At 40.0% G+C, this 24,667-nt stretch overlaps 2 protein-coding genes across 6 annotated transcripts in view; one reads left to right on the top strand and one right to left on the bottom strand.

The window, feature by feature from the left end:
• Positions 1-15,761: 15,761 nt before the first annotated feature.
• On the bottom strand, positions 15,762-18,978 carry TIGD4 (tigger transposable element derived 4). The gene has a single exon (XM_048303338.1). The coding sequence runs from the start codon at positions 18,895-18,897 to the stop codon at positions 17,185-17,187; it is 1,713 nt and encodes a 570-aa protein (XP_048159295.1). The 5' UTR covers positions 18,898-18,978; the 3' UTR covers positions 15,762-17,184.
• A 12-nt stretch (positions 18,979-18,990) lies between these two features.
• The window catches only part of ARFIP1 (ADP ribosylation factor interacting protein 1), a 41,268-nt gene continuing 35,591 nt past the window's right edge, over positions 18,991-24,667 (top strand). For 3 of the 5 annotated variants that reach the window (XM_048303339.1, XM_048303340.1, XM_048303343.1), the window contains exons 1-2: positions 18,991-19,106; positions 23,343-23,422. In XM_048303339.1, coding sequence (XP_048159296.1) covers positions 23,345-23,422 — 78 coding nt within the window. In that variant the 5' untranslated portion in view covers positions 18,991-19,106; positions 23,343-23,344. Of the gene's footprint in view, positions 19,107-23,342; positions 23,423-24,667 lie in introns of those variants that run through there. The other 2 variants (XM_048303341.1, XM_048303342.1) reach the window with 2 other exon arrangements.

Here is a 24,667-nt window from a genome sequence, read left to right on the forward strand (position 1 = left end):
CCCCTAGACATCAGTCTCTGTGAAAACCTGATTTCTCATCAGAATTTGTTGAGTTCTGGAATTTGTTGAAGCTGGTGAATCTTTCTGTTCACATTGGTGGGAAGTGATCAATTGCTGCTCTGCTTCTCCAGCTAATAATTTTTCTTAGCACACTGATGCTTTTATAGGTCATCAGTTATAGGTTATTTAGCTTGAGTAGCTGAGAAATAGGTCAGTGATTCATTTAATGACCAGCTTGTTGATAGGTTTAAGCCACTTGAATGATACAGTTAACTAAAAATCTGAACCAGTTGCTTAGTATTGGCAAAGTATGTTTATGAACATCGTAAAATAGTGGGGGAGAAAAGCAAAGTTACAATGTTTGCACCTAAAGAAGATAAAGAGGAGCTCTGAATTTTGAAACCGTTTCACTGACCAACTAATTAAATATTTCTAGGATATATTCTTTAGTATGATGTCATAGTCATTCACAAAAACACTTGTCAGACAAAAGTGTCAGAGGTGAGACTTGCCAATACTTTTAAGATTTTTCTGTTAAAAAATGACAGAAACTCCAAGGATTAGTAATAGTGTGTAGTTGACATCGTTTGAATGATGGAAGTCCAGAAATTTAGGCCACCCAGGCATCTGCTATGTGCTCAGAGGCGAATTTGTCTAGTCTGGCAATAGGAAAACTGATAATGGGTCAGTGCCCAGCACAGGCAAAGCCTGGATGTGTTTTCAGGAGTGGAATCTCAGATCCTAGGGCTGTCACTATTGTCCATCCTCAGCTTTCCTTGAACTTTAGTCAACAGTAGGCAAAGTCTTACTGTTTAACACTATTTTTATTGCTTTAACATACAGAAAAGATGTGCTATACTGCTTTCCATTTCTTCCCCATCTCCTTCCCAAGTTTGCCACTGTTACCACATGGCCTGCAAACATGTTCTGCTGATTTCTCCTGCCCTGCATATTTGTGGTTTTGCCCCATTCTGTAGACTTAGCCCAGCACACTCATCCATTACTAAAACATAAATCTAGACAGAGAAACTGGAAGGGAAAACAGGAAAGGATTTGGGTTTTTTGTACCTTTGCTGCATTTTTACATCATATTTCTAATGTAAAGAACTATATCATTTTCTCTTTTCCCTTTCAGCCTTTCTACACAGGTTGTAGCATTTCCCCTCAAGTTCCCATTAACTACTATTGACAAATGTTTGGCTAACAACTCATCGCTGCCCTTGAAAGCAAGATAGCCATCTACTGCTGTGTATACAAGTATGATTTCTAAGGCAAATAAAAGTACAGAAAATGTGACTCTTGGCCACAGTACCTTTTAATTAAGATTTTAGAGGGATGCAAAGGCAGTTTGGCATGCATTTGACTATTTTAATTTTTTTTAATTGTAGAGAAAGAGGAATGAGGTATTTTGGATGCTGACAAATCAGGCTCTCAAGCAAGGGCAGTTACCTTGATCCATCTCCAGCAGCATTGGGATCATGCTCCCCTGAAGTACTCCCAGCAGGCTCCCTTTTGCCTGCCTGGGAAGCAAGGTTAGTACCTTTGCCTTGGTTGTTGTCTTCAGCCTCATGCATCTCTCTTCATAGTAGAAATACAGAAACCAAAAGCTCTAGTGACAACCTTACTGCAAAACAAACTTGTGTATTTGGAAATCCATGTGGCTTCAGTCATGGATGGTTTTGTAAGAGGGGTAGAGTGTATCTGATAATTTCATAGGACTGTCATAGGTTAGCAAGCATAGTCCCGGAAGGGACGTCCTTGCTAAGGGGTGCTTACAGTTTCCTCTGGGAACTGATAGAACCTATCAGCTGGCCAGTTTGAATATGGACAATTCTCTAAGCCACTTAAAGTTGTGATCACCTCTGTGATCCACATTTAAGAATAGGCAAACTCCCCCTCCAAGCTCTCTCTCGTTTCCGGCGCTGGCACAGGTGGCTGCGGGCCCCAAGTGGGGGCCAGCGGGCCCGGCCAGGCCCTGCTTGGGCCAGGCCAGGCCAGGCCACGGCCATCCTGAAGCCGATGGACCTGTTCCAGCCGTGGAACCCCCCCCACTGCCTTGCCGTGGGCAGCCGGAGCGGCTCGGCTCTCCCCCCTCTCCACTTCGATAAGAAAAATTCAACATTCCAGCTGCAAAGCTGCAAGGCCGAGGTGAGATTAACCCTTTTTATTGCTGTGAAGAGCTGAAAACCTGAGGGAAGAGAGAGAGGAGATGCTTAAAGCTGAAATTCTGTTGTGAAGCTATGATATATCAGAGTATCCCGTTGTAATTCCATGAAGATATGGGGGGTGGAATGTTCAACTCGTGAGCAAAAGCACCTGCGTTGAGATAGGCAGATGCTGATGCAGCTGTAATTTCATGAGAAGTTTGGACAGGGAAAGGAGAAAACCTCAGTCCCTAGAGATGAACCAGATGAGGACTTTTGCTCCAAATGGGAAAGGAGAAAACCTCAGTTCCTAGAGATGCTCCCAGAGATAGTCCTAACGATGAAGATGATGAAGACCCTTTGCTCCCAGGGAAGGAGAAGGGCCTCTGTTTTTGTTTCTGAACGGCTCAACCTTAAAATTGTACCCCAAAAACTTCCAGAGTGGACCCTCGAAAGCAGTTGCGGGAAAACCTGCAAGTCGGGGGAAAGGACTCACATGCAGGCAGAGAGACTCCTCTTCCTAAATGGACTGAACAATATTTGGAAGTGGGCGGCTGTCTCGTTGTGATAATGTTTTCATAGCATGAGCAAGAAGAGACTTCTCTTTCTAAATGGACTGAACAAGGTTATTATGGAAGTGGTAAACAGACTGAACATCTCAAGGGTTGTCTTTTCACATTGTCAGCGGGAGAAGGGAGGAAGGTGGGGGGAGGAGGAGAGTTCTGAAGGTGGTATAATTTTTTTTTTCTTCTTTTAGGTCTGTTAATAAACTTCTTTATATTCTTTCAAGTTTGGTGCCTGTTTTGCATTTCTCCTAATTCTTATCTCACAGCAGATAAACAGTAATGAGTATTTTGGACCAAACCACTACAAGGACTTAGTGCATTTACTAGGATCCACAATGCACCTTAGCAAGAGGAAGTGTCTTTTCACAGGTAAAACCACAAAATTTTCTGGGTGCTTACAATGTATGTTACCAATCTAGAAACATTTGGGCATGTTCAATGTTACTGTTTCATCGATTTTTATATTCCAAAGGGCATGTCTGACCACCAAGCAGGGCTGTTTGCTAATATTCTTCCCTAATCAAGAAGGATTTGCATCACTGAGATGACAGGATGTCATCAGAGTGACATTTTCAGAAAAACAGAAATGTATTGCAATGCTGCAGCCACTTGGCTGATGCACTTCTGGTTCCTTTTTCCTGTGAGAACAACAGCAGCTAAACTTTTGCAAGTGATGTGGCAAGCTGATGGTTAGTTACAGGGCCTTTATTACAAACGTGCTAGTGCAGCTTGTCTGCTGCAGACTTCAGCAGCTAATCCACCTGCCCTGAAGTGCAGGCAGGGGCTAGAGCCAGCCGAGTTCTGCTAGTCCCTTAATGACTTGTTTCTGTCTCTGACATATGTTGAGAAAGGACAGATAAAATTTTCCCACAAGTTGCTGTGAAGGAATGGAAAATAGCAGTGTCTTGCAATTCACTGCAACATTAAAAAAAAATCATCAAAGCAAAAGATTTTGTGCAAAGCCCACAGGAATCTTCTCAAGTCAGCCAGAGTGTCGGCTGCAGTGGCACTTCTGCAGGCTGCTGAGCTAAGTAAGATTTGCAGAATCAAGGCTAAAATCCAGAGCATCCTTGTGTAGAAATCTCATGGGGATCTGGAGCCGCATCCACAGATGCACTTGTTTCAGAGCAAGCAATGCCTGACTGAGTTGCAGATGACAAAGCTCTCTTTCCAACAAATCAATTCTAGATTATATGGAAAGACAAGTTATATTTTATTTCAGCCACAAAGGTACTTCAGGAAAAGTTTTTACATCTTTCTGAAACCAATGCCACCAGTATAGATTAGAACAAAGCTTAGAACAATAAGATGTTGTCCCTAACTGGGACAACGTAATAGAACTAAAATGAGAGTGACAATAAAAGCATATAAACAAGTATTTGCCAGTTTTAAGAATCTCTTTGCTCAACTGGACTTGTATTTGTCTTTTATTTTCTCTATTTTCTTCCTTGTGCATAACATGGGCTGTTATATCATGCCGATAATATTTTGGATACTTCAATAGGAACAGAAATAAAATACAAAACTAAACTTGAAAATATCCAGATGTATCTGCAAAATTATACTTGAAAATATTCAGATGTTTGCACCTAAGTTTCCTTTAACAAAATAAAAAATGGGTTCAAATAGAGACTTTTAAGATCAAAAATCTCCGAAATGGAAGAGGCCTCAGGGGGCATTGAGAGCACTGGCAGATTTATATTGAAGTGTAGCTGGACACTTCATTTCTACTCATTTTTGGGAAAGCAGTACATGGATTATATATTTTGCGCATGCTAAAAGATTCGTAAGTCATTTGTGACTTATGTGAAATCCTAAAATAGATGATGCCTCCATTCTGTTGTAGTACTGACTGTGTTTTGAACGATGCATCCTCCTGGGAGCTCAGCTTTCCCTCAGGCAAAATCCACAGCTGAAACTGCACTTCCGAAAGGATGATGTCTGGTGAGCAAAATCATCTTGTTATTTGACCACTAGAGAAACACAATTACTAGCTGATGTAGGTAGTCCCCAGCCGAGCTTTCCTTTAGCCTAGTGGGGATTTACGCATAAAATCCTTCACCCACAACCTTCCTAGACTCCTATCCTTGAAAGCTAGGTGGGACTCCATGAGGTCTATCTTTGTCTCAATGCAGGCTGGATAAAGGTGGGATGAACAACCCAAAGTACAACCTTAGGGTTGTTTTTTTTTTTTAAAAGCCTTCACTTACCTCAATACTACCAGTTTCATATTCCTCTTGGCAGATAAATAATAAGTGCTTTGTCCTAACTTTGCAACTTCAGAGTGCTCCTGGGCTCCAACAGTGGCTGTACCCAAAACTGTCTGGTTTAACATGTAAAACCTAGGTGTTTGGACCAGGATGCTGTGCCCCACTTATTTTCAAAACTGTGCATGAGACATGAAGCCATGAACATCCAGACAAGCAGCCAAGGCCTGAGCAATGCAATTCTGAGAATCGAATTTTCAGGCACTTTTATTCATTTTAACATATCACCACTGTGAGAGAAATTTACAATTTATTAATCTTTTATATTTTGTTCTTTTGAGACCAGGGCTGGAATGAAACCGAAATAAAAACCATCAGTTTTTAAAAAGGCTTGGGTCACCTTCCTGACCTTTTATTTATGAATAAATCAGGCTTTTGCTTCTTTGTGGAACAGCACAGGGATTTATTAGTTAAAGGTTTGTCTCATTCTTTAAAAATGATTATGCACATGTTGTATTAGGGTTTAAGCTGGAATTAGAGACTGAAATTATATAAATAGAAATACAAATTTTCTGCAGGGTTGCAATGTATCCCAAACTTGTATTAAGTGTGCAGTTGATACAAACAACCCAAGTCATAGTTAAAGGAACAAATGGGTCATCGGGCATGGCAACTGTTGTCAGGAGAGAGTCCCCTTCTACTCTCAGTCAGGGGTTGAGGAACACACCTGACCAGAAGTGGACCCCAAAAGTAGAGCCACATAATAAGGTAGGAAGAATTAATTTGCTTGAGGTGCCTTGCAGAGGGATGCAAGTGTGTTCAAAAGCCTGTTCAGTGCAGGATCTGACTCCTGAGTCTCCAGTATCGGGAATAAAGCTGTTTTGTACAGAAATGACTGTGCAGGCACAGGAGGGGAGCAGACCTCACAGCTCACACAGATACACAGCAGACAATACAACAGTAATGCTAAAAGGAGTATCTGTGCAATTTAGAATAACACTTCAGAGAATGGAAATTCTCTGTGGCTGCTACTGGGAGTGAGAGAAGAAACATAGCCTGGGTGTCCCACGCAAGGATCAGAGCCTTGTCTGGTCACAGGCTTTCATGTGCCAGCTCTCTTGATAGATGCATGGTCAGCAACTTAAACGGGGAAAAAAGCTGTCAGCCAGTGAATTATCTTTAAATGAAACATCAGTGCTGTGTCTCCTACATGGAGGTGCCTACTCAGTAGTTGTCACTTCCGAGTCAATGCTAGCTTAAGATCTGGCTTGCAAAAACCCACAGTGCTCTGTAGAAATCGAAACAGTTCTCTTAAAGAGATAACAAGAAGTGAGATTGATGAAGTAAAGGATTGAAAACCAAACACAAATCTGTCTCAGGTGCAATCACTGGGGAATTTAGTAAAATGAAGAGTAGAGAGACAAGGTACTTGAGGGACAGTCAGCTAGATTTTTTAAAATCCTGCTTACTTTCATTTCTAGGGTGCTTCAGCTGGACGTCTGAAGGTATTGTTTCAGCTGTGAACAATTCATAAGAAGAGAATAAAATCTGAAAAGCACATTCCTTCAGGAATACTAGACCATAAAAAAACACACCAGCACATCCAAACTGTAATGTGAGCACTAAGATTTTTCCAGCCACACCTAAAGCATCTGAAAATAATCTTTGATGTCCTAAAATAATGCTGCTTAAATGTTGCTTGATACTTTTTTAGGCTGTGACAGCTCTCATTTGATCCTCCCATCTAGGTCCCTTTCTCTATTCTTGAATTAAATGTTCTTGTCTTTTTCCTTTGCATATTTTCACTGTAATTACTGAACTTTACTTCACAAATAGTTAATATAGAGTCCAGACTCTAAAGAAACATAAAAGACAAGCTTTTTTAAAGCTTCTCAGATACCTAAAGATGCAAATAATCACTACCTACATTTAAGAGTATGGATATCTGATCTGGGGCAAATTTTGTTCCTAGATGATTTGAAAAATTTATTTTTCATAGTTTGTCATTTAAATACTTTTAAAGGACCTAACCCAAGTACTCAGTTCTACTGTAGTGTTGTGAAACAACATTTAAAATCATGGAAGCAGCCTTCAATCCTGTCATAGTCCAGCTCTGAAGAATTTGAGGACATATTTAAGCATATAAATAATCCCAGTAGAATTAAAGAAACAGCATCCAGCTTTAAACCAGACAGATATTAAAGGAAGAAAGTGTGATAGTCTGTAGAGAGACTGTATTTATAATGTATATGCAAGCAAGAGGCTAAATTAAGGCTGTTTGGATGGCTCTCAGCCTGTGTTTTGAGCATGTGCCTTTTTAACTTCAGGCCCCTGTATCAAAATGTGTTGGAGCTCCTAAAGGCACTTTGCCTGCTCCTCTATGCCAGGGGAAACTAGGACTGAAGCAATGAAACATAGCTGATTATTTGAAAATGATCATATTTTTGAAATACATATTTTTAAAAAAAATATGCAGGTAAAGCATTTTCTATATGGCACTACATTGTTAACACTGGTTTGACCATCACAGATGCTAATATATGATACATCCCTTTGTCAGGGTGATTGTATTAAACCCACACGTCGCTAACTCAACAAGTTTTCAACAGCTTTTGCAATGGCAAGGATGCTGTTTCAGAAATGGTACACTTTTGTCTAGAATCTGAAATCAGACACCATGCTGAAAGCTGGAAAATCATGTATCTGCAGCCTCATTTTCAGATGGCAATGTGAGCAGAGTTGCCTACAATTCTTATTTCTCTGAAAATAATACCCTGTCTCAACACATGGTGTATTTAACCACTGACCAGGTCTTCACACAGGTGATAGTATTTTTTGGTGATATGCATCCAAAATACCATCAGTCACAACCCAGGGAGGGATATGCTGAGGGCATTTGTGGCAGAAAGCATTGCCTCTCAACACCCTGTGTTTAAATCTAACTTTCAGTTCAGTATAGCTGACTGTAGTGCTGCAAGACTACCTGAAAAAAAATCATAAATTTTGCCTTCTGATTGAGTCTGGTATGGGGAGAAATCCTTATCAAACAGCTGTCTTGGATGTACTGTAGCATATTTGCAGGTGGATCCATGTTTTGACCAGTATCTGTGATGGCAGTACAGGATGGCATAACTTCATTAAATATTTACTTCATTGCTGTAGAGAGCTGTGACAGTGAAATATACTGCAGTATATATACTAGCAGCCCAATTACACATCCTAATAGCAGTGCCCAGACTGATACCCCTTAACTCCTGTGGCTCCTTTTCTATGCATCCGCAGTCACACCCCTGTGCCAAAGTGTAGGTGCATCAAGTGTGGTCTGAAGTGAGAAGATCGTGTTTCTGACAGGCTGCTACCTTGCCTGTATCCTGCTCTCTGAAGCTTGATCTTCTGTCAGAATGTACAGGTTTACCTTAGGTGTACCCTTAGCACGAGGCAAGCAATACTGAAATTCTATGAGAACTGGCATTCAGCCAGTTACAGGCAGATGCAGCAAGAATAAAAGAGGTCAGTCCTAACTAATGACTGCTAATGAAACCCCTGATGGAAAGAATTGTAGATATGATCCTATAGGAAATAGGCGCTTCATGGAAGTGAATGTATAATTCCTCTCTTAATCCATTTTGGTTCTGAGTATTTGTGAAGCTTTATGCCTTCTACCATGTCTGCAAAGGTCAATCCACACCTAGCTTGCATCTACACCCTTCTTGAATGTCAATAAGGGCATATCTCAGCATGGTTTAAATTCTTATAACTGTATCTCCACACAGAGAGAAACGTGGAGTTCATTTGAGGTTCACAACTCATTCTTTTCACATTACAGCTGGAAATGCTTTCAGAGAATGCAAGTATCTGATACTCAAAAAAAAACCCCAAACAAAACCCAAAAAATATGCCCACCAAATATAGGCTATATATTTAAAGCCTGTAAATTAGGAGGGTGGATGGCACAGAACCATCCCAGGTTTCCAAACCGGGGGACTGATCAGATCAGGCAGGCAGCTGACAGGGAATTTTTAATCTCTGAGGAGCTGGAATGGCAGACAGGAAGAAGAGAGAAGGATGAATTAAAAGCAAACCAGTACCTGCATTACTGCTTTTGGAAGATGTAATCTCACAAATATGTGCCTTGCCTGAGGAGTCAGCGTCCTCGTAAGAGGCTGGCTCAGCCCACTTGGGAGGCAGAGCAGCAGTTAAACCTCCCACTGGCTGGATCCTATGGGTTGTTTTCCACACGCTGCAAAATTTCTTCCTAATCCTTGCAGACCAATATGCTTTTGAACACTAGCAGAGCTCCCCCCAAAGAACACTGTTCAAAATGATCCCCTTTGTGAGGCTGCACCAGTGCAAGCCACTGGGTTCTTCCCCTGTGAGATGAGGTGAGAGGATGAAGAAATCCAAAGGAAGTTTTAAATTCATAAAGGTACCTAATCCCCATTCCAAGTAATCCCTTAGGAATCTTACGTGAATGTAAATTTCATATAATCTCATTGTCCAGGATGCTATCTGCCATCCCAGCATTAGTCCTCAACAGATCATCACTGCAGATGTAGGCATTTCACAAGGAATGCAGGTTTGGAGTTGCACATGTGCATTTTGGCTGGGTATGGATAACGGTGTAGATATTGTTAGGGAACGATCAAGTTATTTTACTAAAGCTATTTAACCATGAATATTTAAGACGAAATTGCAAGATGATTTTTAGCCACCCAAACATTGTTTGCCAAATGCTCTCCTGTTAGCTCTGGTGGGTAAACTGTTGGCGACAGATTAGACTTTGACGAAGCTTTGAAGGTGTTGTATGATTTAGGGCACCTAAATCTACATGGGATGAGTGAAGGCCAGGTGAGAATGGGACACAAAAATGTACGAATTTTATTACACATTTACTTCAGCTTTACCTTTTCTGGTTTGGGTTTGTGTTGTCAACTTCTACACGGTGCAAGGGTATGAAGAACAACATTGCCAACTTGGCAAGAAATTATCAAACCCTGAATTTCTTTTGGTTCCTAAGAGAATTTCTGTTGCTTTTTGAAAAAATTGGGTTGGTAATAGGACATGTAGGGAAAGCCTCCTAATGGGGCATTGGATGGCTCTTTGTATTTATTTAACAAGCAGAGCCAAGAGCCTGTAGCTCTGTCTGCCCGTACTTGTATTTCTGCCTTGCTGTTGCATGTCTACAACATTTGCCACATCTGCTCCTGCTTCTCTGCGGGCACTCACTGTATAATGCACTGAGTCTGGCCACCCTCAGCTCTCACGGGGAATTAAGGGTTTGTCTCTACTAGAATTTGAATTGTAATGTTTGTCTGTGCCGTGTGTTGAGTATACATGTAATACTCAGAGCCACTTTTTCTCAGAGCAGTAAAATTGATATCCATCGAGCCAGCTTTTCAAAAATAGTTCAGCAGTTGTTGGTAACAGCACATAGTAAGTATCTCTAATTCAGATCCCAAGTCCCTATTACAAAGTGTCTCTTGGTTAACTTCTGAAAAGCCATGTCAATTTTCAAGCTCATCTGACTCTTACTGCAACTTCTAGACTCTGCAGAAACACTTCTTACACAGAAATGCTGTTTCAGCCTTGCCTTGTCTCTAGGCAAATGTCTTATTTGTTTACTGAATGTGGACGAGTCCTGGGCAGGGCAGTGACAGACCGTTTACACAGATCATGTGTCATTAGTTCTGGGAAAAAAAAACCAAATGCAAACTTGTGTCAATTTTGAAGTGGTGCTGAATTGTGGGTGGCCATTTCTTGCCATCCAGAATTCAGAGAACTTGTGGTGTTACCTCTCATAATAATTTCTGTGAGCTCATGTATATATGGATATAGACTTACAGAGGACTCTTGATATTGATTTGGAATAAAAAGTTCTGCTTAACCTGACTTAAAATTCTCGGTGACCTCCTGCAGGGGAATCTCAATAGACCAGGACCTTGCCTTTTTTAACTCCTCTTTTTTTATGTTCTTCCTGCCTTTCTCCATGATCTCAGGCCATATGGGCTGGCTACGAAGCAGAACTGGGCATAAATATCTGAAGTCTCACAAACAGCTATTGAAATAGTAAAGAGCAAAATAAACAACAAAAGACGTAGGTTCAAATAAAATCCTTGATAGAAATTAGCTAATGTCTGAGCTAGCTTTCAATCTGACTTTTTAATGTAACATTGTAACACAGTTAGCTGTGTAAACAAGCAGTCCCAAACTCCGTCTTTGTGCAGGTTTTGTTTGTGAGTTTATTTTTTTACAAGGTTAAAAAAAAACGAATAAAATTCATGCTGGTGATCAGGAGTGCAAAAGAAAGGTTCAAACAAAGGCAAGACTTGAAATTACTAAGATGGGAGAAAAAATAAAATGCAAAGAGGTAAATTTAGGGATGATAACATACTTTTAATCATTACATAATCTTTGATGGAAGAATATCATGGAGACATGCCAAGTAAGATAGAAAATAAAAAAGCTGGTTGTGTGCAGAGAGAGTTAAGTATTTGTTTTTGGAGAGGAGAACTGGACATGAAGTCATAGAAAGGAGGACAAGGGAGTGTGAAATGTAGTTTAAATATTAGATGGGGCCAGTAAAAGAGGAGAGAAGAAAGATCCGAAGAGCTAAGGGTAGGGATATGATATTTAGAAATGGAAATGTAGAAGTGAAGTGTGGCAAAGATGCTATACAGGCAGGTAGGGGTAAGAGATGAAAGAGAAATAGGAGCAGTTTAAACAAAGATACTAAATGTCAAATTGAGAGTTTTGGAAGAACAGGTCAGAAGGGGGCACTGACAGAAAGAGAAAATGGAGACACCTGAAAGGAGAGAGAGATTATGTGTTTTGTTACCAGTTCTCTTGGACATCCTGGGGGACTGCTGGAAAAAGCACTGGTCACCCTCTTCTACAAAAGGAAAAGACAAAAAGACATACTAAATGTTCTCAGCTAAATGAAGCAAGAATTTGGGAAAGGCACTAAATACAGCACTGGAAAAATTAGGGCCAGAGATCACGAGGATGTGTACCAAGAGGGTGATACTGGCTGTTACATGAGATGATTCAAAAATATGACCTGCAAAAGATAATATTAGAAATAGGGAGAGTAAGGAGGAAAGCAGCTTGCCAGAATGTTGGGCCAACAATCCTAACGTTAACACTAGAATTGTCAGGATATCAATGAATATAAAATTATAAGGGCAATGGATGAAAAAAGGTGGAAGGGGAAAGAAATAGAATTTTGAATAGCAAAGTCTCATATCGTGTCATTTATACAGGTTAGAAACAAGAAGCACCAAAGCTGCTAGAAGAAAAGCAGCGCTTTCAGTAGGGTGTCTCCTTGTATACACGATACAGAGGCAGCCTCACAGCACATCTCTCAAGAGAAGTGGCTGACTTCAGATGAGAAAACCAACAACTAGTTATCACATGTCGAAGTAATTCTTGAATAGCGAGTGTTTTGTAAGAACTTCTCCAGAGCAAGAACTTCTCTTTCAGCTTTGCTACTGAGCAGGGGCCAGGAGAGCTGAGACATCTTAATGCCCTCCTCAGCAATCCTGAGTCCCGCCGTCTTCAAACAATAAACCATGAATTATTTCATTTGGCATTTGGGGTGAGGTTGCACCATCCCATTGGACCACAACTTTCTCAGACAGATGAGTCAGTACCTTGGTGATTACAGCCAAACGCTGGTACAGCACACAAAGCAACACAGGCGTGGAAGGGGAGGATGCAAACCAGCTCTGGAGCTCACCTCCCCAGTGACACAGCCGCCAACCTGTGGGCAGGCTGACAACTCACATGGGTTGTAGCTACCTGTGTGCTGAGGGGAGTGACCTGTTCCCCTTGGTGCTGTTCATGCACAAGGCTGGAACATTGTGACAGAGATAGCGTGACATGAAAGCTTAGGAAGAACGTGACTTTCAGCTGAAATATTCTAAAACACAAAGAGCCATTTAAAAAATTTTCAAAAATATGGCACCTTCTCACTCAACAGATTTGGTAATTCAGTGTGCTATTTGTTCACTTTACTGATCACACTAATTTGCAATTTACACTTTTCCATTCTGCTCAAAGAACAGAGGTGACACAGCTATGAATAAGTTGGCAAGACACTACTGGCTTTCCCACTCTGCTTTAACCCGGATGTTGCATGGTTTTAACTCGAACAATGTGGTTAAACAGCTACTTTTGAAAGGAGAAAATACAGTTCAAATGGAGTAACTGGGCTAGCAAGAAGGGAAATGAGCTACACCTGAATTACTGTTTCTAAAAACCAATGATGTGGTTATACCACAGTGCAGTTGTATCAGGAAAAGGGCAACACATGTCTATACCACAGTGCTTTACCAGCATAAAGGCTGTGTGTAAAAACAGGCTGACAAACATAAGGTTGTTATATTTTCATCTGTTGCAAAGATTTTTTTCTGTTGTTAATGAATGTATTGACAGAAGTATGCTGTCACTCATCCCAGTGCAAAAATTTCAGTTAGATTTGTTTGCTTATTAATTGACTGGGCTTGTATCTGATTTTCAAGGAAGGATCCCCCAAAATAGGGATATTAAAACATCTAGATACACTGACTTCCTTGCATAAATATAAAAACTCTTCTCTGGCCCCAGCATCATCCACTTCCCAATGAGAACTTTGCAAACTCTTCATTTAACCAATGCCTCCCAAAAATAGGAAGCACCAGCTTTTATTGATATTAAAGGAATAAAATAATGTGAAACACTGTCAATACATTCCATGGTTGCCCAGTCACCATACATTTTCGTTAAGTCCTGAGTAGGCCAATATTACTCTACCATTTCAATAAACACAGCCACCAAAAAAATCTTGAAGGTATTTTACTAATATTCTAATGTTTTAATTTAATTTAAGTTTACAAAAATATTGCACCTAAAATTTAAAATCTCTAAATTTTAAGATTCTGTGTGTTTGCAGGTATTATTCTCAAGAATTGCATAATAGTGTGAAACCATAGACTCATTTACTCCCTTGATTGTTCAGCTATCAAAATGTCACAAATCTTGGATATACAGGCACACATGGATAGCCCTCCTATAAATCCCTGACTGCCTCCTCTCTTCCGTTTTTGCCTCAGGATGCAAAAAGTTGTTATTTCCTTCTACCATTAGGGGTGAGCGATCTTCCTTTCAGCAACAGTTTTAAAGGAAGATGTAGTTTTATAGACCTGAAAGATATCCAAAACTGCACACATAGTAACACACAAACAAAAAAACCCACAGTAATATTTCTTACAGTTTTCAAAAACCTGTGCCATTTGAAGAGTATACTTATTTCACATATTACTTGTCTGAAGAACTAATCTGAGGATGCTTTTGATTATATCAAACATCTTTTCCAAATAATTTTTTGTATTTTGGCCTTGTATAGAAATCAGTTATATTTTTAAAACTTCATATTTTCAGTTCCCACTTCTAGAAGTCACTTTTGGGTAACTGAAAGCAACCTCACTGACTTGACACTGAAGAACCTAATCACTATCTAACCACAGCATGAAGTAGAAAAGCTACAGAGAAAATGCACATAGTTGTCCATACTACTATTAAAGTATTAAAGCAAATGACAGCCTTAGTTACCTGCCTTTTGTAGAAAAGGTTCTTCATTTTAAATATGATGCAATCTAAAGCCATATTCTTCCTCTCCCTCCAAAAGATACCACCCCAGATGTAAAAAGGCAGTGTCCTGGTGGTTTACCCAGACAATGTAAAGAAATCTCCAGCTCAAACTGTGTGCACAGGCTAAACTGACATTTACACAGAGCACCGCTTCCTTTTTCAGTGTTAGCACTTTGGATCTGGGAGTCCGCATCTCCCTGTGACAAACACCTGAAACAGCAACAACTTCAGAATGGATTTCACGTTCTCGCACTATAAATGTGACCAAAATCCGAGCGAGGAGAAATGTTTGGGCTCCTAAATAATTTTGAAAGCTACAGTGTTAGAATATAGTGTCTGTCTCACAGAACCAGTTTCAGTGAGTGCATTTTATCTTGGTTTCTCAGAATGAACTAAGAGGCTAGGAAAAAGTCATATATTCTCTAAAGGTACAGGATTTTGATGTATGTTTTTTAAAGCAAGTTCCACAACTCACCTTCAAAGTCCAGGCCAAATTAGTAAATCCTTCCTGTTGTTTTCATGAGGGAGTATGACAACACTCAGTAATTCACTTCCTTCCTTTCCAGCTAACTACATTATTTCCCATCTCCTGATTTTCTAAGCCTCTTCTTGCAAAAACTACACTTCTTGTGGAGTGAACTCTTGTTTAACCAAGATTTGCCGCTTGTCTTTCTCATTCAGATCCATCACTTTAACACTCTGAATTCTCTCAGAAGGAAACACAGAGTCTTTATCCAGAACCCGGGCCAGTGAGGGCCTCGTGGAGTCAAATCATAACAAATTACACATTTAGTATATGGATAAGAGCAACTTTTCCCTAAACTTCCCTTTAGCAGCAGAAGCTGTTGCAAAGAAATAGATTTCAAATCAAAAGATTACTACAGTAAAATTATCTACAGATCTCTGTGGGACTAATATGAACTTCAAATAAGCTTAATCAGAATAGAAAGTACTTTTCATAAGCTTGTTCTAAAGTATTAAGCAAGTCAAATGTGACGGAGTTTCTTAATTTAAAAGACCGTGCATCTGTATTTTAAAGTAATAAATACCTAGAAGAGATAATTCAGAGGAGTACCTTTCTCACAGAATCTATAAATCTCCATGTAGGAATTTATTTATTGGGATTTCAACAGAATTTTTTTATTTAATCAGAATATCCTTTGGATGGAATTCACATCAGATATTTCACAACAAGAAACCAGAAGTTTGTCGGGTTTTTTTGGTAGGGGGTCTAGTAAAACATTCATACAGCTATAAGCATTTTTTCAACAAATCACCCTAATATTTTTGCCACCTTCCAACAATTTGATAAATTTTCTGCAATTATTTCATAAATGGATAAACTGTCCTACAGAAAAAAACAGTAAACAAAGCTTTAGCCAAACTATTTATTTAAAACCATAGATTCACATATGCATGCGATTTTTTTCTCATGGTTTAATTATACACAGCATAATAGATTCTTTATTACACAAGTTGCCTAAAGGGCATCCATAAAATATTTTCTTCTTCCTCTAAATTAGAAAAATTAATATCTCTAACTTCTGAAAAAAATTAAATTGATAGAATGGAAACGATTTAAAACAGGTTTTGAAAAAATCCACAAGGTCATATACACGGTGGGTTTTGGCTCTGATATGATTACTCTGTTTGAAATGCATACTCGAAGACATGTAAACGTACTGCAATTTACACAACTTCACACTGCAATCATGCAAGCAGCAGCCCTGTTAATGGGACTTGTAGTGATAAACCACATTAGTGCATTGAATCCTACAGCAAAGCCTCTAAGTATTGAAAATAAAACAACAGCTCAGTGAGGTTTTTAGTGTAGATACTGATTTTTTTTTCTGAATTTACTGTAGAAATACACGGAGCTGCACAGAAAGACCTACATCAAATCCATGCACCAAAAAGGTGGAAAGCGAAAGAATAACCTTCCTTTTTGACCTCCTCAGAGACTAAGTAAAGGTTTGTTTGTCTTTTGACTCTTGGATAAATGATTATGCCATTCAAGTGAAGCCACACATGAGCAGTTTTAAGAAAACAAAACAACACATCCAAAGCTGTAGTAACTTTCTGCTGTTCATCATCTGCTGCAAGAGTAAATGATGGCCAGAATTCCTGATGAAGGGTGAAAAATATTTATTTTTAAAATGCCTTACTTCTCAGAATTTAAGCATGTATTTTCTGTGTTACTAAATTCTGTGTTTATGTATCAAAAGCACCAGGGTGATAAATATTTTCTACTCCATTGACAAAAACCCAAAACCACTGGTGTATTGATGTATAGCAGTGCTAGTCTCTCCTTGAAGAAAGAATTCAAAGCAGTCAACAGTTTATTCTGAGTGCACCGAACTGCTCAAAGAATTTCTTTTGCCTCCACTGTACTTACTAGAGTTAGCATTTTAAGGGTTCAGCTTACTCCCTCTCTACACCTCAAATGTGTTATTTGCTCCTGATTTTGTGGAAAATTTCAGTTCACAGCCCTTTTTCATTATTTTGTTACATACATCTAGGCACCTGAGCAAAATACACCAGAGAACATTTCAGCAATGCTTGTTATTAAATGCCTATCTTTTTTGCTTATATAATTTCTTTTTTTTTCCAATTACATGCTTTCCCACTTTACTAAAATATCTATTCACATGCTACATGTTGAATAAAATTCTCCAAGTCAGCTAGGGAATCGTAAAGAGAATCATCTGTGTCTTGACTTCTGAGAAACTTTCTAAGAGTATCTAAAGCACTCAAAGCCTCATTTTTGGATGGTAAAGGCTGTTCAGCTCCCTGAAGTCGATCACCTTCATCCTTATCTTCATCACCAACAAATGTCTCAGCTTTATCTGATGCGCTTTCTTTGGCACACATCCTTTCATTATTTGTGGGCACTTCATAAGTTACTAAGCCATCATCTAGAGCTGCATATTCTTCCAAAGACAAACCTTCTGGAAACTCTACTCCAGCTGCCCGTGCATGTGCAATCAAATCAAAATCACTTTCAACCTCATTGTCCTTATCATTTGTCTCAGTTTCTAATTTGAAAGTTGCTCCATTGTAACTTTTTACAATAGTCTCTGGTGTTACTTCCCTCCAGCACAGGTACAACATCTCAATTGCCTCAAGAAGGGTCAGCATAAACTCTTTATTGCTTTCTACAGAGTCAACAAATCTTTTGATAAGACAGTGCCTGTATTTAACCTTCAGACTTCTGATAATCCTTTCTTTCATAGGTATACATGAAGAAGAGTCTGGAGGAAAGAACACTAATTTGACAGACTTCAGGTTCTTTACTTCTGTGTGAGCTGGGAGAGAATCAACAAGAACCACCACTCGGCGCTGCTGTGCTTGAAATCTGTCGTCAAGTTTATGCATCCACTGTTCAAAGATTCCTGAAGTCATGCACACCCTATCATTTGCTTCATAATCCACTGGCAGCAATTTCACATCTTTGAAAGAGCGTGGGCTTTTGTTTTTTCCTATAACAAGCAGTGGGAGTTTCTCAGAGCCATCCATATTTGTACCCACCACTACAGTGATCCTCTCTTTGCTTTGTTTACCTACAGAACAAGTTTCCCCTTTAAAAGCAAACGTGTTATGTGGTAACATCTGATACAACAGCCCAGTCTCCTGTATATAAAACACATTTTTCGGCTGATAATCATTTAAATAATAAGGAAGCACATTTTGGTACCAAAGAGTTGGAGCATCCACTGTAGCAGTAGCAGCTGCTTCTACAGGCTGAGCTCTGAAAACTAAACCATACCTCGACTTGAAACGATCGAGCCAGCCATTGCTGCATTTAAAATCACTGTGTCCAAGCTTCTGGGCAAAATCATTCGCCTTGAGGCGCAACATAGGGCCATTGACCGGCACATTCAAGCACTGTGCAATTCTGTACCACTTCATCAATGCCTCCTCCAGGTCGGCATAAAAAGCAGTCCTCAGTCTCTTCCTTTTAGGATCAAACCGTAAAGTTTCAAAGGCTTCCAAAACTTTTTCCTTATTCTTCATAATCGAAGACAGGGAATTCCTCTTGATGCCATACTTGGCTGCAATGTCCGCCTTCTTCTTGCCGCTCTCCACAGCGCTTATGATGTCAATTTTTTCCTCGATAGATATGCTTTTCTTCCTCCTCACTGAGGGTTCGGGCAGAGCCTCTGCCATGGCACCGAGCAGCGTCTCCCAGGCGCGCTCATCCGCGCCCACAGCCGGGCAGGCACGCTCCTGCTCTGCCGCTCCGGGCTGCTTTCCCAGCCGGCGGCCCGATCCCACGGGCACGGCACTCGGCGGGGCTGGAGCAGCCTCCCGGGCGGTGCTGGCGGTGGTTGCCATGGCTGCGACCATAGACATGACAGCCTAGAGAGGCCGCCGCCGTCATCCCCTTTCCGGCCCGGCGCTTCCGGCTCCTGCTGCCACCGGAGAAGGAAGAAAATAAAGCTGGAGAGGGGCCGCCGGCGCCGCCCCGCCCGGCCTCCTCCATCCCCCCTTCCCTCCCTCCGTCCTGCCCTCTCGCCCCCCGCAGCACGACGCCCCCGGGGCCGCAGCGGCGCCGCCGGCAGGTGAGGGACGGGCCGGGCCGGGCCAGCCCAGCCGCTGGGCCCGGGTTCGGGGAGGGCCGGGCCGCGCCTCCCGCTCCGGCCCGTCCGACGTGTCACCCCACGGGAGCGGCCTCCCCTTCTCGGGCTCCCGGCGGCACCGGCAGTGCCCAGCGGGTCGAGGTCGGCCCGGCTCGTAGGCCCCGCGCCGGGGGTGCTGGGCGGCCGCACGGGGAGGGCAGCGCCTGAGCTCGGGAGCACGCGGGTTCCACGAGAGAGAAAGGGAAGCTATGTGTTGGTGGAGGGAGAAAACTGTAGATGTTTGTAAATTTTGTGCCCCTGGGACTTATTCCACGCCCTGGCAATTACTGTTTTAAGTGTGCCAATTTGTGTTTTGCTTACTGTTCTTAAAGTATGGAAGCGCTTTGGTGTTGTGTGACAAGCAGGTGTTGCATGTGGTATTGTTTGCAAACTAGAGGCAGTTCTTCCAGTGTTTCTTACAATACCTCTCTAATAGGTTGTTTTTAACTGAAACTCCCTAATAGCCTTTCATCTTGCATGGAAGGCTTTGAAGGGGATCGTTCTGAACATCCAGCCCAGGATGTAGTTTCAGTGTCTAACATGTGCTTTTTATGCTTGGTGGAAAAGGTAGCAAGGAGTTATCACTTTGCAGTCGGTGGCTCTGTTACCTAAGAATTGATTCACTAGACAAGATAACAGAAGGGTTTTTTTTGCAGGGCTGGAGAAGGATGTTATTTGATCAGTGCAACTCCAAAACTTTCTGAGTCGTGTATGTTTACATATGTATGTATGTATGTATGTACACATGCAGTTAAAATGTCAGGAATAAGAAACACAGAAGAGTGTCAGATTGGGAAAACTGGAAGCTGAGGCAGTATCTTGATCAGCTGCTTTTTTCTGGTTTGGTGGAAGTTGAAACCATAATGGGAGTCCATGGCTTAGCTAATCTGGAGATGAGCAGAGCATTAAAGCATTTAGGGCCAAGTTGACGAAGCGTGGGGAGTGTGAAAGTCAGCAGCAGTCCTGTTCTCCAGTTTTTGTCTCCAATCACATCTTGTAACTCTCAGGCATAACTAGATTTTGCAAGTGGAACAGCCAGGGAATTCAAGACCCTGAAGAGGAAATTATGGTGTGATTGCAGCAGGAAGTGTTTAATACAGCTCTTTACAGTCTTTTTTAAAAAGTGGTTGATCTCAATCTTGACAAGAATTAGTGGAAGTGTTCTTAGTTAGAAACTGAAATTAAGAAAACATCCATAAAATCATTATTTTTCCATGAGCACTGGAATTTTCTGCAGTGTTAGAAAAATTCATATTCTTTGTCTATGCAGTTAAGTAATAAGACAACAATAAAAGTGTGTAATAAACTTCATTTTAGACAGAAGATATCTTGCTGATGCCTTATTGGCAATTAATTTAGGAGAAAAATAAGCAAAGGAGCCAGCGCATCCTACTTAGAGAAGCAGATCTGATTCTTGAGAATCCCATGGTTCTTATTTCTGACACCATAAATCATTTACCTAGCTGATGTAAGAATGTGAAGAATAGACTTCTTACTCAAAATTAAATTATTGTTGATGACATTTACTTCATATTTTCATGAATAAGCAAATATGAATTTGCCTTTTTAATGAAAAGTACATAAGCATGCTCTTATAACAATTAATTATAAATGGTTAAATGTCTCTGACGTCTCCATCTGAGAGGATGCTTACTATGTTGTTTGTAAGTTCTTGCTTTGTTTTGCTTTTTACTTTGCCAGTTAAAGAAGTGATATCTAAATCCCCAGGAGTTAAAAATTGTGTGGTTTTATTTATGGTGAGCAAAACTTAAAATTACTGAGGCTGTAATTCAGTATGCATTTAAGGTAGCTTCACCATGGGGGGAATGATTCTTAGTCTATTCTGTGTCCTCTGTTCTACTGTGGTGCAGTATTTGTGTGGATTTGCAGAATTGGTATAGTAGGGAAAAAGAAAACCCAGAGGGTCAAGAGAGATATGGACGGGGTTTCAGTTCTTGTCAGAATATGGATCAAGCATGTTTTTTTCCAAGTAGAACCTCTTTGACTTGTTCTAATTGCAGCTGATGGTAGCAAATGTCCTGCTATACCAGTCACCTAATGTGTTCTAAAGTTGTGGCTGCTTTAGTGAAGAAACAAACCAAGCCCTCGATAATGCAGAATCCACGCTGCACTGGGGATTAGCAGCTTCTTATAAAGAACAGCCCTTTGCCTGGCACTTGCAAGAACTACAGAGATGCAAAAGTGTGTATGCAGTTCTGCACTGGAACCTTAAATGATACATGTATGTAGATGGCGTGATTACCACAATTTCACATGACTGTCTTCACTTCTGAATCTTGGTGAAGGTATAGAAAGCTTTCATCCTTGCATCCAGTATTTGGTGTTTACATCCCCATTTTTTTGCTGTAGAAACCAGGAAATTCTGTGGTTAAATTAGAATGTGCAGTTGAACTTTTTATGAAAGCCACCTTTAAACTACATTTTTTTCACCTTTTTGTGTTTTAAAGTTGAACAGTGTGATCCTGCAGAGCTGTGTCGAAAGCATTGGCACTACTTGTAGGAAAAGAGTACTGTACAAAACATTAATCATGGAAGAGTGTTTAACACAAATGGAGAATTGATTTGGATTTTAAAAAATTAATTACTTGCCTTTATGCAGTGTCTTCTATATGGATTTGTGAGATGCTTCTTGACTCTAGATTAGGTTATTACAAGTTCTTAAATCTATCAAAAATATTTTTGCCTATAGCATTTAATAGTTTAAAACAGTGTTACCGTGGTATGTAAGCTTGTATGCGATGTACAAATGTAACTCCAGGAACACTGAAGAACAGATTGTCTTAATGAAGGCTGCACTACAAGATGAATTTAGCTTTTTGTTTAACCAGTAGAACAAGGAAATCACACTTATTCTTCTATTGTATAATGTAATTGTTTTAGCTACTCAGAAATAAGCTGTTAAGCACAGAGGTTGTTTTCAACCACAAGGAGAGTTTGGACAGAACCATGTGGGCAAACAGCACCTCTGCTGTACAGTCTTTCATGTTCAAAAGAAATTTGAAAAATTAAGAAAGCTATATAAGGTATACGTTTAATTTATTTCTTAATTACTTCAAAGGGAATTTTGTATTGCTCCTAGAAAAATCTAACTTCATTCAGTGATAACCCTGGATGAACAGTTTTTCTGTAGAAAATCTCTTATTTTACATGTTTGGTTTTCCAAAACAAAGTAATAGGTTATCCAATGTAATATTATCTAGATGATCTGGGTGAGTCCGTTTCTCAGCCTTTGTGTCCTTATTTTATTTCCCTTGCTATGTGAGCTGCTTACCTTATTAATTATTTGCTTGAATTAGAATGTTTTATAGCTTAAGAATTTGAAGTACAATATAAACACAAATAGTAATCTCTTTATAATTTTTCTTAATCTGGTATGTGTCTGAACATGTATGAAATGGTGCAAGACTTAATGAACTGAAGTCATGTGTGATTATATGCAATACTGACAGTTTGATTAATTTTTAATGATTGGTTGTCTCCTCCTCTCAAACAGCTGAGTGAATTGTGGTGTCACCAGTAGTTACCAGCTATTTGAAATCAAACTTAGATACTTTTCTTACTTAAGCTAAAACTGGGTATGTAATTCATCTTTCATGATCGCTATACTCAGAGTTGATTTCTTGCACATGTGCAAGAAATGTGCAAGTTTGTGCAAGTCTTCCATTGCCTCTGTAGCTGAGATCTTTTTGAGACTAAAATGAAAGGGATTCTGTTTCTAGTAAACACAACAGATTTAACAGCTTAATAGGTTTCAGTGGCTTAGCATCAATATAATCTTGCAATGTTTGGATAAATCTTATGTCTTAATGAAATGGTCATCTTTGCAGTGGTAGGATACAGTCAGTGTATTGTTGCAGGTGACAGTATACATATCAGCTGAAGAACCTTGTTTGACTTCCAGGGTTTTATGTTGCAAGCTTAGTTGTCTATGGGGAAAGGTTGCTTTGGCAATGGAAGTTAACTAGACTGTATTCCTAATCCCTCTTACGTTTTTGGAGAGCTAAAGACCTGGTCACCGTCAAAAGAAGGAGGTTTCACTTTGCTTTAGCATAACTTGTAAAAGAAATGTTTTCTGAAAGCCTGCTTTAGTTTCTATGAGGTGCAACATCCAGCTCCTTTCACTTTAATTAATGCATGCCAAACCTATTTGGTTTTCAGGTATGTCAGAACACAGCAGTGAATCCACAACACTTGATGAATCTCATCCAGCTGCAGAAGAGGTCCAGTCTGGCTCTGAGGTGATTGGGTGATAGTTATAATAGTGTAAAATCAACCAATCCTAACAAGTTTCAGACTCCCAAAAATTCTGCTATGCATAGCACAGTGCTGTTAGTATGGGGATATGAGTTTGTGCACAGCATCTTGAATGGGTGGGGTTGGTTTTGAGATACCATTAAGAACAGTCCAGTTAATTCGTAGCAAAGGATTACTTCAGCCAGTAGCCTGCTGCTGTGCTGCACTGTTTGTTTTGTAAATTGAATAGATTGAGGCAGGAGGAGTCTGAAATGTGTGAGTACTGCAGGAAGAAAGGGTTGGTGTTTAAAGGGCAGCAATCTTTGTGTAACCTCAGTATAACAAGGTATTCTATCTACTGCTGAAGGAGTGACTTTTTTTCCCTGGGAGCAGATATAGTTTGCCCCTTCTCTGTGGAGAGGTCTGTGACCTGTTAGAATTATGAGCAAATTCCTAAGGTTCCCAATATTATTTAGCTAATCAGGTGTGTTTGGGATGCTCTTTCAGAAAGACAGAGTCAACATTTTCCTGACTGTTCTTGAGTAAAAATGAAAAAAGGTAATGCTAACTTTATCACTATTGGAGTTGCAGTGACAGTGAATTGTTTTTAAACTTCCAGCAAAAACAGAATAGTGATTCCACAGCTATTTAGCGTATTTGCAAATCTGATATTTGTAAACAGAGATGTACAAAGAAAATACTGATTGTTACTAAAGGATGATACTATTTTTTCAAAATAAAACTTTCATCTGAAACACGATGTTTTTCTGTAGTGCTTATGTCATTCATGTCTAATACATCAATACAAATTTAGGAACTTATTTAGATTTACTTTAGGTTGTTTATACATATGATAAATTTTTTTCTGAGGAACCAATTTCTTTATATGCTTAGTTTAAGTCAGCTGTGGACTGCACTTGCCAAAGAGACACTTGACTCAGGAATCATACTCCCTGTTTCAACAGAAATGCTGAAACAGAATGTGATTTGGTGGTTTAGTTTTCTCTTAGATGAATAGCCTTACCATGATTGTGTGAAGTTACAGGAACACACATCCAGAGGAAAAGAGAAATGGCTGCTGGATTTGGCAGTAGCCTACAGCCAGAAAAAGTATTTTGAGATACTGCGCTGCTGAAGTAAGCTGATGCTGTGGGCAGTCCTTCATTCTCCTTCAAAGAAAGTAGTTTCTTTACTGTATTACTACCTGCTCTGTTTCATAGGAGCAAGTGTTGGAGTTGTGCCTGCTTTGG

This window comes from Corvus hawaiiensis, chromosome 5 (assembly GCF_020740725.1).
Source record: "Corvus hawaiiensis isolate bCorHaw1 chromosome 5, bCorHaw1.pri.cur, whole genome shotgun sequence".
NCBI classification, from domain to species: domain Eukaryota; kingdom Metazoa; phylum Chordata; class Aves; order Passeriformes; family Corvidae; genus Corvus; species Corvus hawaiiensis.